This window comes from Leucoraja erinacea, chromosome 1, assembly GCF_028641065.1.
Source record: "Leucoraja erinacea ecotype New England chromosome 1, Leri_hhj_1, whole genome shotgun sequence".
NCBI classification, from domain to species: domain Eukaryota; kingdom Metazoa; phylum Chordata; class Chondrichthyes; order Rajiformes; family Rajidae; genus Leucoraja; species Leucoraja erinaceus.
In genome coordinates, this window is record NC_073377.1 from 94,863,094 (window position 1) to 94,881,828 (window position 18,735).

General features: G+C 40.6%; 1 protein-coding gene across 8 annotated transcripts in view; it reads right to left on the reverse strand.

Moving 5' to 3' along the window:
* The window catches only part of sec31a (SEC31 homolog A, COPII coat complex component), a 95,660-nt gene that overhangs the window by 22,655 nt on the left and 54,270 nt on the right, over window positions 1-18,735 (reverse strand). For 7 of the 8 annotated variants that reach the window (XM_055639344.1, XM_055639363.1, XM_055639336.1 and 4 more), the window contains 3 exons: window positions 16,403-16,585; window positions 7,487-7,576; window positions 3,430-3,565 (listed from right to left, as the gene is read on the reverse strand). In XM_055639344.1, the coding sequence (XP_055495319.1) occupies window positions 3,430-3,565; window positions 7,487-7,576; window positions 16,403-16,585 (409 nt within the window). The remainder of the gene's footprint in view (window positions 1-3,429; window positions 3,566-7,486; window positions 7,577-16,402; window positions 16,586-18,735) is intronic. The other variant, XM_055639354.1, reaches the window with a different exon arrangement.

Here is an 18,735-nt window from a genome sequence, read left to right on the forward strand (position 1 = left end):
GTATAAGACTTGATAAGTATCAAGAAGGCAGGTACGGGATACTGAGTTGGATGATCAGCCATGATCATATTGAATGGCGGTGCAGGCTCGAAGGGCCGAATGGCCTACTCCTGCACCTAATTTCTATGTTTCTATAAGCACAATAGGAAGAGCAAAGAGGAAGATGCAGAGTGCAGAATATAGTTCTCAGTAATGTGGCGTACCGGTTCCAGAGACACAGTCCAATGTTCGCAATGAGATGGAGGTGAATCAGACTGCACCCTAGCTAATGGATGTGCCATTCAGAAACCTGATAACAGAGGGGAAGAAGCCATACCCGAATCTGGTGGTGCACACTTTCTATATCTCCTGCCCGACAGAAGCAGGGAGGAGGAGGAATGACTGGGGTGGGACAAGTCTGATTATGTTGATAGCTTTTCCAAGGCAGTGTGAAGTTTAGATGGAGTCAATGGTGGGGTGTCTGGTATGTGTGATGGACTATGTAGAATATGGATGACTTGAGAGATGAGTTACAGCAAACACCACATTGCAATGGACGTTAGCTTCCATGTGCAGCGAAAGCTGGAGCTCAGTGCTTCAGCCAAAATTCCTTGCAGTTGGTAGAGATGTTGCCTCACAGCACCAGAGACTCGGGTTCGATTCTAACCTCGGGTGCTGACTGTGTGGAGTTTGCATGTTCTCCCTGCGACCATGTGGATTTCCGCTGGGTGCTCAGATTTCCTCCTACATTCCAAAGACGTGCGGGCTTGTAGGTTAATTGGCCAATGTAAGTTGTGCCTAGTGTGTAGGGAGTGGATGAGTAGGGAGTGGATGAGTAGGGAGTGGATGAGTAGGGAGTGGATGAGTAGAGAGTGGATGAGTAGAGAGTGGATGAGTAGAGAGTGGGTGAGTAGGGAGTGGATGAGTAGGGAATGAGTGAGTAGGGAATGGGTGAGTAGGGAATGGGTGAGTAGGGAGTGGGTGAGTAGGGAGTGGATGAGTAGAGAGTGGATGAGTAGAGAGTGGATGAGTAGAGAGTGGATGAGTGGAATGAGTAGGGAATGGGTGAGTAAAGAGTGGATAAGAAAATGGGATAACATTGAATTAGTGTGAATGGGTGATCGATGGTTGTCATGGACTCGATGGGCCGAAGAGCCCGATTCCTCGATGCATCTCTTAAACTAAAACTAAACTCAACACAGCAGTGGGAAGGACAAAGCACCCTCCCAATTTTAAAACGGTCAATCCCATGTTACAATCCCATGTTGCTGGTTAACACTATGTTTATGCAAGTGTTTGATGCTTTCTTCGTCTGTTGCAAAAAGATCAATGAGGGGGTTTCAAAAGGCCCTTTGCTAGTTTCAACGGTCGGCTGTCCTCAAGCAGGGGTGCAACCAAGGCATCCTCCTTGGGAAGGAGCATGAATGGGGGAACGAGCAGAGAGCTCAAGCTGCTGGAAGGGGGAAGGGGGAAGGGGGAAGGGGGATTCCCAGCCAGGCACGACATTCACTCACGTTGTTCAAGGGGAAATTCTCCCGCCCAACCCTCAATGTTGAACAGAATGGGTATGATTCAATAAGAATGATTGTGCTGAATTCTCCCACCTTCTGCAACCGGAACTACAAGCTCGCTGCCCTTGACATCAAGGTGACTGTGGAGATTCATCTTAATGAATTGAACTCCTTGCAAGCTGGAGCTGGATACACTTATTACTGAATCACTCAGTCTGCCATCTAGTGTTTGCTTAAGGGAGATTACTCACATTTGCAATTGAAAAGGTGCTAACTACGTTTCATTTTCTCTGGTGGAAACCGTGAAGTGCAAATGCTAGTTTACAAAAAAAAGGCAAAGTGTTGGAGTAACTCAGCAGGTGAGGTAACATCTTTGTGGAATCATGGATGGGTAACCTTTTGGGTCAGGATCCTTCATCAGACTGAAGAAGGGTCCCGACATGAAACGTCACCCATCTATGTTCTTCAGGGATGCTGCCTGACCCACTGAGTTACGCCAGCACATTGTCTTTATTAATTATCTATTGCCAGGTGAAGCGTTCAATTAAATTATTTTGCATTAATTGTTGCTTCATGCTCCCCCATTCGGATTCTTGATGAGTACAGGTGGGGAGAAGGCAGGAGAATGGGGTTAGGAGAGATAGATCAGCCATGATTGAATGGCGAAATAGAATTGATGATCCGAGTGGCCTAATTCTACTCCTATACCTTATGACCTTTCTCTGGCCAGTTTAAAGGGAGTATGGGAGTAACCTAGTTAGGTTAAAGGCAGCATGGACACAGAACCCAATGCGTTCAAAGGCTAGGCAGGAAACAGGGCCGGGCGGGGGTGTGTTAAATGGCCAGTGGGAGATGGGGGAAGAGGACCCTGAGGAGTTCAAAATGACCGAGAGAAGCAGTTTCCTGATGAGCTTGAAGGTCGCACTGAAAACAGCCAGATGCCAAACTGTGGGACAGTAAAGTTGTACTGTAGCTACCTGTAGCTCTGCTAAAAATCATTGCTGTGGATCCAAGATGTGGAAGATGAGGAGCAGTGGAGAGAGTCAGGCAGCACGGTTCACCTCGTTGCATGTCAATCAGCTTGCAATCCCGATAACCTACAGCTTGCTTCACTCCAACCATCCAATCTTGGTTTAATTACAACAATATATGCAGCACAGAAGGCGGTCACTCAGCTCAATACGTTTACAACAGCGTTTCTACTTCATCTCATTGACCCTGAACAAACCTCTGATTGTGTTTCCCTCATTTAAGGTAAGTGCTTCACAGTACTCACCTCAACTATAGCATGTGTGGCAACCTCTATACTCTTCACTGGTCTGAACAATGAAGTTAGCGTTGGATTTTCCATCGGACAACACTGACCATGTTGTAACTCCGACAAGAATGGATAATTCTTCTCAAATTCTTGGAACTCTTATTAGAGATTTAAGGTTAAAGATGTGCTGCAAGTTCAATCTGTCACTTGCGCTCACCCCAAATAACCAGAGCATTGGGATATAGACATTGAGACACAATGTACAAGAAGTGGTGAATGATAGAATGCAGAATGCCTGGCATTTATCACACTTGCACTGTTCAGTAGAAATTAGCTATATTGAAATGGAACTGCAAAAATGGGAATACGGAGGATATCATCAAGCAAATGATTCAATATTTTACGATACAATATTTTTCCTGAAATAAATCTGATTGTTAAAACCTTGCGTTGTTGAACAGCCGACCAGACTCTATCTTTACAAATGTTACTGCCCACAGCTATTGCTAGCCTAGGATCGATCAAATCTACATGCTGCACCATTACAATCTCAACTATACAAATATATTTAAAGTGCAGCAACAGTCAGTGGATATCTCCAATGGATTACAAATGAATTCAAGGGTCACAAGATTGCTTGAGAATGACTCATAGGAGACAGTGTGGCTCCTTTACACTTACTTGGAGGGAACGTCTGACGTGACCCGACTTGAGAATAGGCATTATATGCAGTGGATGGTGAGCCTTGTGACTGCAGCTGCCCAGCAGGATTTGGAATTGCCTGCAAAGCAAAACCTGGCGGTGGGGGGACTTCATCCTGAGGAATGAACACAACAGCAATTGAATGTATGGAACCAAACTCAATGCCCAACTTTGATACGATATCCACCCATCCATAAAAAGGATAGAACTTAGAACAGAGAAGAATAGATGCAGGAGTAGGACATTCAGCCCTTCGAGCCAGCACCGCCATTCAATATGATCATGGCTGATCATCTAAAATCAGTACCCCGTTCCTGCTTTTTCCCCATATCCCTTCATTCCTTTAACCCCAAGAGCTAAATATAACTCCCTCGTGAAAACATCCAGTGAATTGGCCTCCACTGCCTTCTGCGGCAGATAATTCCACAGATTCACAACTCTCTGGGTGAAAAGGTTTTCCTCATCTCAGTTCTAAATGGCCTACCCTTTATTCTTAAACTGTGACCCCTGGTTCTGGACTCACCCAACATCAGGATCATTTTTCTTGCATCTAGCCTGTCCCAAATCCTTTAACAATTTTATATGTTTCTACAAGATTTCCTCTCATCCTTCTAATTTCAAGGATAAATCAATCAATCAACCTTTATTGTCATCTTGCAAAGCAACAATTGTACAGTGCAAAATGAGAAGACGTTTCCCAGGGAATACCAGAGCATCGCATTTAAACACTTCACACATAATGACAGTAAAAACAATCCAGTCCCTGATGAAACAGTATAAATAGTTAAAAGCAGGTAAAACAGCAACATTAAAATACAGTAAAAACAATCATCATTAAAATGTCCAGGGCAGCTGATTTGAGTGGCCAGTGCCAGAGTTATTAACTTGTCAGTGCAAAGCAGCAGAATCAGGTGGAGTGACTGTTTAGCAGCCTCACAGCCTGTGGCAGGAAGCTGTTTAATACAAAGGTATAATACAAACAATAACATTTTAAAACATGTAGATGACAGAGATTGTTGCATGGAACCAAGATGTGGGTTAGCCCTCTGAGTAATTCCATTCAAATACTGAGTATGTATATGTCTGCAATGAAGTACAAACTTTAAAATAACCAACTTTTATGAAACCGACTCTTGTTGCAAGAATGTCTCAAACAGCTGCAGGAGATACAAATAATAAATAAGAAAAGGAAGAAAGATTTGACAGCAGAGGAAGCAAAGGCAGTATGGAAAATAGAACAAGAACAATTTGCGAAAGTGAAGCAAGGTAACAAAGCCAAGGGATCGTGCGGAAAACCACTGAACCAAGAGCACTGAAATTGAGGGTCCAAAGGTAAGACAAAAGATCAAAGTAAACACAATAGCAAGTAGATAGAAATCAGTGAAACAGCCAATTCTTTTAAGACGTTGTATTTTTAATGTTCTTACTGAAAACCTAATTGCCATTTTATTCATGTTACTGTTGTAATGATAGTCATTTTTAGTTTTATGGCCCAATGTTTTAAAGAAAACAAAAGTCATTATGCGAAAGAACTATAATTATTGGTCTATAGTCATAGAGTTGTACAGCACAGAAACAGGCCCATCTCATCCATGTTGACCAAGATGGCCATTTACGCTAGTCCCACTCGCCTGTATTTAACTCGTATTCCTCTGAACCTTTCCTACCCACTTACCTGTCCAAAAGTCTCTTAATTGTTATTTTACCTGCCTCAGCCATTTCTCCTAGCAGCTCGTTCCATATACCCACCATGCTCTGTATGAAAAATTGCCACAGGTTCCTGTTAAATATTTCCCTCTCACATTAAACTTATGTCTTTTAGTTCTTGATTCCCTAAGACCGTGAATAAGACTGTGTGCATTCACCCTCTCTCTGCCCCTCATAATTTTGTACACCTCTGTGATCAGTCATGGGAAAGAAAGCAAGTTACAGGGGAACTTTCACTGACAAACAGTCTTTTACTTTTGCAAATTCTACAAGCATCACTTCTGCTGGGAAAGCATAGGATATATTTAGTTTGCAACATTTCTCCACGATCATCACGAAATGTCTAAATATAAATTGTACATTTAGAACTCAATCTTCTTTTTCACAATTGCAATAGATCAACTCGAGCCAATGTCCTAGGTTAAAAGTTGAATTAAATTCTGACATTTCTGCATCACGGATAATATTTGAGAGTAGAGCTCTCCATCAAATTTCATTCCTGAATGCGGAAATGCCCAAAGTCAAACTGAAGAGCTGAGCTGGCATCCCATTTGCCTTCTTCAACATCCATCTTTTTGTTTTCTGCATAGCAAATCAAACTGAAGCTAGAAGTGTAGGCAGCGATAATTCTAACAGTGTGCACTCAATTCTCCCTTAAAAGTAACATTTTTGTTATTAAATTAAATTAACAACATTTAGAATAGAACCTTTTTTGTGCTTTGTTAAAATCTGTGATCGACTTGGAACGCATGAGTTTGAGAGACTGGATCTCTTTGCATCTAGTTCAGAACAACCGGCAAAAGATAAATTTTCTATCTGTTCACGGCTGTGAAGCATTTATTTTATGTTGCAGAAAAGTGCAAGCATATCTGAAGATGTCCTGCGTTTTGAGTTCTGCCAACAATAGTCAATAAAGGGGCCTGCGATATCTTTAGTGCAACTAACAGTTTCCTCAGTAATCAAGTTCAACAAAACAGCTATAAACCTTTGGTACACAAATATGCTGGAGAAACTCAGCGGGTGCAGCAGCATCTATGGAGCGAAGGAGATAGGCAATGTTTCAGGCCGAAACCCTTTTTCAGACTATAAGCTATAAATGAAGCTTTAATGAAGCGAATACAACGCAGTAGCAACTGCGTTTTTCTCATACCTCAGCAAAGGATCTTTTCATTACATTTTCTCCAGCAGTCTTGCAAACACATTGCTAAACACCCGTCATGGCAAATCATGCGATTTCTTGAAACCCCCAATGCTCTCCTTAACCACTAACTCACCCACCTGTAAAAGCTACATTGAACTAAGTTACAATAACGAAGAGTCCCAAAAGTAGAGAGAACAATCGATGTTAAGTACTCTCATTGTTCCACTCTTTGTGGCCAGTGAACTCCATAAAGACAAAGAGATTTCTGGAATGCCTGATGTAGGAAACTTCTGTATGGAATTAAATCTAACTGCATGTATGTGACTCCTGGTACAAAAATCAGATGTCCAGATTTCCTTTGCCCGCCGCCACCCCCCCCCCCCCCCCCCCCCCCCATCCCCATTTCAAATTTAAAAAAATAAAATTCAGACAAGATAGCAGTAAGCCAGACCCAAAGCTTAATCAGCAGGTGAATCAGTGGGAGTGGCGGCGCCTAACGGCAGCGGCTCGACTACAGTCGTCTGTCTTTTTTTATTTTTGTCTTGTTTCATGTATGTCTTGAGTTAGTTTTTATTATTTTTTTATAGTTGTGTATATGTGGGGGAAACCGTTTTAAATCTCTTCCCTGTGATAAAGACTTTGCCTTCCATCACAGTGAGGAGATGTTGGAGACTCACTGTGATGGATGTTTATGTAAACTGTGGGTCTTGGATTGTTTTGTAATGTAAAAAACTGTAGAAATTATATTTTGTTCAAACCTAGGTTTGAATGACAATAAATGCATTCTATTCTATTCTATTCTATTCTAAAGCTAATTGAATTAAACATGATGAGAGAGAAATGCCTTCAGGTCGGTCGCATTAAACATAGGATATGGGTTCTTATGAGACTGCTGATTGTTCTAATGGGTTTTCAGGTCTTAAACCTGACAAGTTAACTATGTTTCTCTTTCCAAGGACACTGCCTGACCTCATAAGTGTTTCTGGCTTTCTCTGCCTATTATATAGCAGTGGCTTTCCAGTTTAGTCCACTTAAGAAACTCGGTTCCATTGAAATCAATTTTTGTCGAATTTTGGAAGCACAGCACAAGCATTGTTTATTGCTACCGACCGAGGACGATTTCTTTCCCAGGTTTCTGATGTGAAAAGAGGCACTGGTTCAGAGAGCAGAAGATTAACACCATTGTACCTGTGCGTTAGATGCAGAGGTTGGTATAAAGCTGGGGAGGGCAGTGGATGTTTGATTACTCCATGATGTAACAGTAGGGGCTGGTCCAACCTGGAGCAAACAGAGACAGACACCAATAATGGGAAAAAAAATAATAAAGAATCACAGACGCATACAAAAAAAAGTAAAGGATGGCATAAAAGCTCCTTTGAAACATGCACAAACAAAACCAAAATGAGCAATGCATTATTAATACATTTTCATTTTGAAGATAAACAACATTACTGACTACATCTTAGAGATGCTTAAAAAATATTGCATTGCATGCATTATATTCAAAATAACAGATATCGTCATGAAGACACACAAGCAGGTCAAACATCATGCACTACACCATGGCACACAACAGGAGTCCCAGAGTAGAATCAAGCTTCTGCAAACATCCACACAACACTCCAAGGGCAGATAGTCAGAAACTTCTTCCCATGGTAGAGTATCAAATAAAAAGAGACATTGGCATACGGTGAGAGGAAGAATTTAAGGGGACCACAAGGAAAATATATTTGTTTTGCAGAGAACGTTTGATATCTGGAACGAACCAGAAGAGAGATGGATCCAATCACAACCTCTAAGAGGTATTTGGAGAGTTAATTAAAGAGGCAAGGCATTGGATACTGGGCTGAAGGACCCAGTTCTGTGCTGCATGACACTACAACTCCACGTCATTTGCCAACGCCATCCTGTGTGATTAATAAAGCAAGCCTGTATTGGACACCCACAGGATATCCCAGTAAAGAGAGATTGGAAAAGAACAGGAAGCTGTGGGAAGAAACACACAGAGTAGAAAATGACTTGATTCCTGGTGGCCTAGCTAAATGCTCCATATGGTGCAGTGCAGAGATAAAATTGGACCCAATCTGGTCACAACCAATATGGACATTTGGTTGAAGTACTCTTCCCAAGTTTTGAAATCTAAGGGTTAGACAAGATTCCCAATTCTCATTACTATTTGGTGCGCTTAGGAATAGGAAGTGTGTTGTTACATCTTGAAGAAATGAGACTCCTCCTATCAGGCAAAGCAGACCAATTCTTAATGATTCTTCTTTTATCGACTTTTTACAAGCATATGGTGCAACATAACCGTAAAAATTACATTTCAGAACCGGTTGAAGGGTGGGTAAAGATATTAAATAGGTAAATCTCTTTCAATCTCTTTCTTTTTATTTCCTTTCTTTTTCTCTATTTATTTTTTTTCCTTTTTTTTTTTCCTTTCCATCTCTTTCTACCTTTTCTCCGAGCTTTCTTTACTATCTCACGAACTAACACTATCATCACTGTTTATGATACTCTTTTCCTCTCCATCTTTGCTTGGTCTCATTTTCTGTTCCATTCTGTTAAATTTGAAACAAGAAGTTGTACATGAAATGTAATATCTCATTATGTATTAGGCACTTATGTACTACATTATTGTACTTACTTCTAATCAAAAAATAAATAAATAAAAAATTTTAAAAAAAGGAATAGGAAGTGTAATATTGGATAAGGAATGCAAGGACCCTATCCTGGTATTCATTTTCCAGAGTGGTGAGACAGTTGGAGCCTGGGGAAATTACAGCTTCAGATTCAAATGCTGGTTCTCGCCCTAATGGCTGATCTCAACTGGGCAGAAGAGAGGAAGCACCAATTGTCATGAACTCCTTAGTTACCCGAAGATAAACTGGCCCACAGTTTTAGTCCAGATAGCACATCTCGATTGAAAATCTGTTGGGAGATATGGATATTGATTTGGATCAAGCAGGGCAGTAAATTCTCTGCTCTAAATAATCTCCCAGGATATGTGGAGAATTACACAGGTTTCCAAGGTACCAGAGTATTCCCAGGCCCGGACAAACACATCCCTAGCAAGGAGGGGGGAGGGGAAGTGAAATCAAGCAAAGCTTTATTGCATTTTGACAGAGTGTAAAATATTACTGTAACTATTGCCGTACTTCAGCCGTGTGCTATGTAGTCAACATAACAGCGCAATATAAACATCTATTGAACAAACATCATCCGGTGGCTAAGGAAGTGGAAGCAATTCAAAACACATTAACAGTCCAAAGAAGGGTCCCGACCAAAAATGTCATCAGTCCATTTCCTCCACAGCTGCTGCATGACACGCTGAGTTCCTCCATAGCCATTGAAATATCACCACATTCTTGCACAAAGACTATGTTCTGGCCACAGGAAATAAAAAATTGAGGTGGGGAAAACACGGCAGGAAGAGAAGAATCAGAAAATTCTCCGAGTCACTGGATGAATCCAACAATCTAGAAAGGAAAGTGTTAATACAGGTGGGTGCCAGTCACAAATCTGGCCTGAAGTGCTACTTGTCCACAGGTCGATGGCTTAATATTACGTTCCTTTGTTTTGCTAACATTTCTCCGAAAGATATTGAGTGTGCTGCAGCTGTGGAAAATTGTAATTTTTCATCACAAGGATGGAAGTCTCAATATTAAACTGAAGAAATCATTACTCAGATGGAGATACAATGAGCAGCAGATGAAAGGCTCGATGGTGATGAAAACAAGTAGGATAGACAGGCAGAAGCACGGCAGGGAGCGTGGAAGGAAGGTTGGATTAATTTGCATTTATTTCTATTCGAGTGGCCTGAAGGATAAGGCAGATGAACTCAAGATGTAAATATGTACGTGCGACAGGCAATGTAGTCGTTATGGAAATATAGCTAAGAAGGGAACAGGACTGGCAGCTTACTGTTCCAGGGTGCAGGTGCTACAGGAGAGATGGAGGTGAGGGTATAAGAGGAGGGGTATTGCTTCATTGAAGGAGAATATCACAGCAGTAGTCTGAGATGACATTATTGATGGTTCGTCCTGTGAGGCTATATGGGTGGAGATGAGAAATAAAAAAGGGATGAAGGTTATTAACTAAAAAGGTTGACTATGACAAAGCTGTATACATTGTCTATATGGACTTCAGCAAGACTGCTCTGAAAGGTTAGATCGCATGGGATCCAGGGAGAGTTAGCTAACTGGACAGAGAATTGGCTTTATAGAAGGAAGCAGAGGATGATGGTGAAAGATTTTTTTTTTGGACTGGAGGCCTGCGGCTAATGGTGCTCCTCAGGGTTCGGTGGTGGGCCCATTGCTGTAGGTGGCTTATATCAACGATTTGGATGAGAATGTACAAGACATGATTAGTCTGGATATAACACTAAAGTGGGTGGTAATGTACATAGTTATCAAAAAATACAGCAGGATCTTGATCAGCTGGGCAAATGTGCTAATGGAGTTTTACTTTTCGGTACATTGGCTTCATAAATTAGGGCACTGGGTATAGAAGTTGGGATGTTATATTACAGTTCTACCACACATTCGTGAGGCCGCATTTGCAGTATTGTGCTCAGTAATGGTCACCCTGCTATAGGATGTTGTAAAGCTGGAAAGGGTGCAGAGAAGATTTACAAGGATTTACCTGGTCTCGAGGGCCCGAGCTTTAAGGAGAGGTTGGGCAAGTTAAGACTTTATTCCTGGAGTGCAGCAGGCGGAGGGCTGATCTTATAGAGGTGTGCAAGATATAAGGGGAAAAGATTGGATGAATACACAGGGTCCTTTAACCCAGAATAAGGCAATGGGGAATAGATAGGGTCGATGCAGTCTTTTACCCAGAGTTGGGGAATCAAAAACCAGAAGACATAGGTTTAAGGTGAGAGGGGAAAGATTTAATGGGAACCCGAGAGGCAACTTTTTTTGCTCAGACATTGGTGGTCTATGGAACGAGCTGCCAGAGAAGATAGTTCATGCCGTAACTGTAACAACATTTAAAAGTTATTCGGACAGATACATGGATAGGAAAGGCATAATTGGAGCTGTCACAGTCCAAAATAAGAGGATCTGCACCTACATTGGAAATGCAAGTTCTCCACAAGAAAATATACAATTCTGTGGTTCCCTGGCAAATCCTTGTAAATCTTCTCTGCACCCTTTCCAGCTTTACAACATCCTTCCTATCGCAGGGTGACCAACACAGAACACTACCAAACAGCTTCCTGGTGAAATTCACTGTTATTGCTATGAAATGTTACTGCTTGACAGATAGGCATAATATTATATATCATGAATCAATATTATTCTTAATTCAATAAGCCTGAAGTCAAAAATGTGCAGACTGTACGTTATCAATAATCAACCTCTGAAGAGAACAATGTATTAGAATTCTTAGAAATGACTAAGTCTTCAAATGAGAACACAGCAATATTCAAGTGGGTTATTCATGCTTCTATTGGTAGCATGCTGGGATAGGGGAATCAATTAAATATTGGCAATTATATATAGCCTTAGAGTACAACCAAAATGTCTCAAGTGTTCTTCACATAATGAATTACAATTGGACCACAGAAAAAGCACTGTGATTATTGAAAGACAAAGTCCAGGGCCAAACACTGAGACTGCCAAGATTACTGCATATTTGGTCTCTTTCTTGGGTGTGGTCTGAAATTACTTTGAAAGTGAAGGTTACAGAACAGTAATGGATGAGAAGAACAAATGCTTGGAAAAGTTTCAACTAAATTTAATCAAAACACGTATTTTAAGCAACACTATTATGGTTAAGACATTGATATTTCTAATGAGTGTATGAACTATTTTAATTTGTTCATTTTGTTTCATGATCACCCGCTCTCTATTTAATGAGAGCAAATTAGTTACAGTGAAAACAGGAAAACACAGTATGTACAGTACCTATCATTGCAATGGCAATGTACATCTCTAAGCTAAAATCAGACATAAACTTTCTGATTGTTTTTTTACAAAGATTTTAACCAGAGATTGTAGTAACATCATAGCTTGTGGCAGCCTGAGAAAATAACTGCAGTTCGCTGCTAACCTAACAATCTATCTGCTCAGTCAGCACCCTGGTGGCCTGAACAACATGACACCAAAACAACATGGGATTTCTAAAAAACAAATTATCAAATAAAAATGAAGATTCAAGGCAATAAAAAACAAAATGACAGCATTTCCCCTTGGGGGTGAAAAACTCCCTCATCACTTGCAAACTCCCTGGAACAAACACTAAACTGCACCCTCAGGAAATCACAGCGAGGAGGCGTTATATCTTAATTCACGTCTGAACAATCTTAGTTTTCACAATGGAAATAAAATTCTTACATATATCATATAACTTGTCTAAATTAACCTAATTTACCTGAAGTGTATAAAATTGTGAGCGGCATAGATAGGATAGTCAGAACATTTTTCCAGGGTGGAAATGTCAAAGTCTAAAGGGCATTGCTCTATGTTGAAGGGACAAAGTTTAAAGGAGACGTGCAGGTTTAAAAAAAATATTTACACAGAGAGTGGTGGGTGCCAAGAACATGCTGCCTGGAGTGGTGGTGGAGGCAGATACGATAGTGGCATTTAAGAGGCTTTTGCAGGGAATGGAGGGATATGGATCAAGTGTAGGCAGAGGATATTGAATTAGCATCATGTTCGGCACAGCCACTGTGGGCCCAGAGAATGTTTCTGTGCTGCACTGTTCTATGTTTTATGCCACAATCTTTAAGCCATGTTTATAATGTTAACATTGTTGGTTAAACATCCACATTTGCTATTGCTTTTCAATTTTCTTGCCTCATTTATCAGATAAACAATGATTCTTTGTATTAACAGATACATTTAGTATGTTGTGATTTGTTCAGTCATCCTGATCCATAACACTCCTTGCATCCTAGCTGTTGATGAATTAAAGCATTATGTTTAACTAATTACAGAAACATAGAAAATAGGTGCAGGAGGAGGCCATTCGGCCCTTCGAGCCAGCATGGCTGATCATCCCCAATCAATAACCCGTGCCTGCCTTCTCCCCGTATCCCTTGATTCCACTAGCCCCTAGAGCTCTATCTAACTCTCTCTTAAATCCATCCGGTGATTTGGCCTCCACTGCCCTGTGTGGCAGGGAATTCCACAAATTCACAACTCTCTGGGTGAAAAAGTTTTTTCTCACCTCAGTCTTAAATGGCTTCTCCTTTATTTTAAGACTGTGGCCCCTGGTTCTGGACTGGCCCAACATTGGGAACAATGGGAATTATAATACTATTGCAAAGATAATTCTAATGTTAAATGAGTTCCTAGTTTGAATCATGTATTCTATGCACATTAAGAATAGAAAATGTTGAAACACTCCACAGTTCAGGCTATATTTGTGGAAAAAAAAACAGAGTGATCAAAATGGTTTCAGACCTGAATCTCTTCACAGATGCTGCCTGACCTGCTGAGTTTTTCTAACATCTGCAGATTATTTTTCAGTGCCTTCTATGCCAGTTGCACTGCTATGTATATCTATCACATAGCAGTAAGACGTGCTCTATGGACTATTAGTCAAATGATTAAACATAACAACACACATAGACAGACAATTTGGCCCCTTGTGATAGCTTGTTGAAAGAGCGATCCAATTAGTTTCATTCTCCACTCCTTTCTCTACATCCTTGCAAACATTTCCCCTTCAACTATTGATGCCCTGCCCTTTTGGAAGTTAGTAATGAATCTATTCCCAGCACCAGCAATGGCAAATGTTGAGACATGTTCAGAAAGCAGCTTCATATTTATCTGCTCCGCTGAACTCCAGATGTTCACCTCTGCACTATGATGATGAACAAAGCTACTAAATCGTCAACAGTCTCTTATAATCGTTTTTGAGATATTCAATACCAATCAAGGCTTGGTTATTGAAATAATCAGATGATAAATGATGATGCCGAGTTCTTTGCGAAGATAAAAGAATCGGTGGCAGACAGCAACAACAGGGAGATCCATGGCAAAAGCAGACATGAAGAGAATTCACATAGTAACTGAGCTTTCATATGGAGGAAACAAGTCATCACCATTAGGCCATTGTAATCTCACAATTCCCTTGGGTAGCCATTCCTCTGTTATTCAACTATTTGTTTTTCATTTATGTACATCAATCCTTCTATAAATCCAGTGTTTGACACATTTTTATACAAAATAAAAGAATGAATCAATCTCCCTCAGGAACTAGCTGATCACAGTATGAGGAGGCGGCCTTGGACAAAATGTTACTATTTTGCACTCGAGTTGCTGGAGGTGAAAGGTTGGAGTGCAGAGTTCAGCCTAACAGCATACCAATGGATGAATTTGCCCCACTCTGGGCAAGGGACCAAGGGGACCGCACATTGGTTTCACTGATGCTTGTCTGATGCTGCACCCACTTACAATCCAAGTGACAGGGGTTCCCAGGGGCACATAACTGGTGACCTGGGTTAGAGAGGGTAAAAAGACAACTCTTTGCACCTTGGGAGCTTGTAATAATAGTGAAGACGATGCAAGAGAAAATAGAAGTTAATTTATTTAGGATCCTTCATCCAAATCATTCTGGAATGGATAGTCCTAACTATCCAACTAACCTGGGTCCGAATGCATAGAATTCCACAGATTCACCACCCTTTGCCATGCAATCTCCATTGCAATGTATGTCAATGCTTGGAATCCCAGCAAGACTGGGCCCTGTGCTTGATCTCGCTGCAGCAGAGCAAACAGACAGCTGCAATCCCGCACATCCATCAGCTGGCTCCATGTCCCACATTGCATGCTCCAAAGTTTGGGTTGCTTCATTAAAGGTGTCAGAAGTTATGGGGAGAAGGCAGGAGAATGGGAGGGAGAGATAGATGCACCATGATTGAATGGCAGAGTAGGTCCATGATTGATGGGCCGAATGGCCTAATTCTACTCCTATCACCTATGACATTTACTTCAGATTCAATAGCTGTACTGGTGGTTCCAGTCTGAACCAATATCAAATGTCAATCTGGCCTTCTATTGCTTTCCCTTTGCGCGATGATTAACTCACCATCCATTTAAGAAACTTATTGCATCAGTACAAAATAATTTTAGTTGCTAAGTTTTTATTCTCACAGTGGCCAAATGGGTGGTTCACAGGAGTTTAGGATTACTATTATATTGTATGCCCCATTTATTAAATCCAACATCCCAGATTATTTTTTATTTTTAATTTGAAACCTCTGCACACATTAAGCACCCTACAATTTTCTACAGTTTTTGCAGTGTAACAGTCATGTATATCTTTTATTCTCCCTCTCAATATTCATCTGTTCAATTCCAGCTGTCTGTCAAGCTTATTAATAATTAAATGTCTAAGCTTGATTGAAGTTCTTGCAGTCTTTTAAAAAGGTTTTCTCAAAATTAATACAGATTTACTTTATCAATCCAGTGCATGTTTCTTCAAAAATCTATGAAATTTGTCGAACAAGCCTGTCATTTACAATCCATCCTTAACTAATCCATATCTTTCAAGGTGAATACTCCTTTACTTTGAAAAATGTCCTCCAGATATTAAACCACTCACAATAGCCTTATTGACCTACAGTTACCCGATCTTCATTCCCATCTTATGAACAAGATGTTAAGTTGGTACCCATCCAGTTTTCTGAAAATTCAATGAAATCTCTGTGACTTGTAATTAAAGTCACTATTCCCATCATAATCTAAGATGTGTGCAATCAGTATCATTCCCGCTGAGCTTCACCAGATTTATTTTAAGTCCTACTTCATAATAATTGTCCTTTCAAACTGCTCCTCCATCCTTCTAGCTTTGTAACTGGAGTCTTCTATGACATCAGGACTATCATTGATAGGAGTGACGTAACAATATTGAATTCAGTTCAAAATATATTATAACCTAAATTTATATCATATAACAAGATATTGCAGAACATGGACACTTAGCTTTGCTCATATATTACTCCTGAACATTTTGTTAAACCTGCTGCGTAATTCTCACAAGGAAATTCCACAAAGAGAAATTCAACTTGAAGACTCCTATTTAATTTGCTTTTAAAAATCATAAAGGTTCCACACCATATCAAAGGTTGGGTAAAAGAGACAGACGTGGTCTGACCTGTGGGTAGTACTGCTGTGTGGATGCCGCATGTTGTGGTTTCCCCATGTAAAGTGAATGACCAGAACTTGCTCTGCCTCTTGGAGCTTGATGCTTCCCGTGTGATAAAGAAGCCGATTCTTGCCCTGCTGCATGTTCACCCTGGGCACGGAACAGTCTGTCTCGTAAATGTAGGATTGCCATCTTTCAGGATTAAAAAAAGGGAAACAGAGAGATATTACTTTAATGAAAAAGCCACAACAGCAGTTCATTTCACCTTCCTTTGAGGAGAGCTTTAAATAAGTGACACAGTAGTAACATACCATAAAAGTCATTCATATTTTTCTTATCAAATTAAGGATGTTTATTCTGCAATAAATGCAGACAATATGTTTGTCTGGTCATTAATTCTTGAAAAAATAAAGTAGATATGCAGAAAACTGTCCATTGTTACAACTGTCAACTCTTCCTCCCTTCATTGGTTAAAAGTAGCAAATAAGGTCCAACTGCAAACTCTAAGGAAAGAGGAAAATTTAAATAAAAATGAACCTGGAACTTGCATTGAGAGGAAAAGATGCATAAGTATTTCAAGTGTTAGCATGCCTGTTATATTTGGAAATAATCTCTATCTAAAGAAAACCACAATTAGAGGCAATTAGATCTGATGTGTTTTGCAGGTATATTTTACAAGCTAAATTAAAGCTTTCCAAATCACTACAAATTCAACTAAAAATGCATAAATAAATCAAACTGCATTCTGTCACATTATTAGAATACAGCGATGTGATGTACACTGTGTGGATTTGATGGGTTTTCAAATTTGAAATACAGCTATGCTGAATAAATAAATTAGTCAAACAAATCACAATGTGTTTAGCTCAGGGATTTCCAGCACCTTTGTTTTTGACGTCCCTTTCTTGTGTTATAAAAACTCCGCGGGACTCCAGTGTCTCGTGATAACAATGTTTTTCTGCTGGCAAGCATTTTACACAAAATCAGCAAATGAAAACTGTACTCCAGCCATCATTTTGAAAACCATTGGTTATGAACTTAACAACATGCATCTTAGTGACTTTAATATGTAACATATTGAGGATATATATCAAGGTATGATAAGGTCATGTGATAGGAACAGAATTAAGCCATTCAACGCATCAAGTCTACTCCTCCATGCATTCATGGCTGATCTATCTCTCCCTCCTAACCCCATTCTCCTGCCTTCTCCCCATAACTTCCAACACCTGTACTAATCAAAAATCTATTTATCTCTGCCTTAAAAATATCCACTGACTTGGCCTCCACAGCCTTCTGTGGCAAAGAATTTGTATTCTATAATACCAATACCAGTGTGCTGGCTCCGGAGGGTCTACAGGAGGTTTATTTTGACTTTTGTTTCAAGTTATTTTCCATTTGTACTTTTAACTTGGAGACTGAGTGTACCTTCCATTCTCAAACCAAAGGTTAAAGTGTTACAAACATCGGACCATACACTACTAACACGTTACATTTGTTTCCCAATTCCCCGCCCCCTTCAACTCAAGCAGTGTATTCTGTGAGTAGGTGCATTAGGTGTAGGAGCAGGCCATTTCCCTATGTTGGGGAGTCCAGAACAAGGGGTCACAGTTTAAGGATAAGGGGGAAATCTTTTAGGACCGAGATGAGAAAAACATTTTTCACACAGAGAGTGGTGAATCTCTGGAACTCTCTGCCACAGAGGGTAGTTGAGGCCAGTTCATTGGCTATATTTAAGAGGGAGTTAGATGTGGCCCTTGTGGCTAAAGGGATCAGGGGGTATGGAGAGAAGGCAGGTACAGGATACTGAGTTGGATGATCAGCCATGATCATATTGAATGGCGGTGCAGGCTCGAAGGGCGAATGGCCTACTCCTGTACCTATTTTCTATTTTTCTATTTGGCCCTTCAATGTGATCATGGCTGATCATCCACAATCAGTACCCCGTTCCTGCCTTCCCCCCATACCCCCTGACTCCGCTATTTTTAAGAGCCCTATCTTGCTCTCTTGAAAGCATCCAGAGAACCTGCCTCCACTGCCCTCTGAGGCAGAGAATTTCACTCTCTGTGAGAAAAAGTGTTTCCTCGTCCCCGTTCTAAATGGCTTACTCCTTATTCTTAAGCTGTGGCCCCTGGTTCTGGACTCCCCCAACATTGGGAACATGTTTCCTGCCTCTAGTGTGTCCAAGCCCTTAATAATCTTATGTTTCAATGAGATCCCCTCTCATCCTTCTAAACTCCAGAGTGTACAAGCCCAGCTTCTCCATTCTCTCAGCATATGGCAGTCCCGCCATCCCGGGAATTAACCTTGTAAACCTACGTTGCACTCCCTCAATAGCAAGA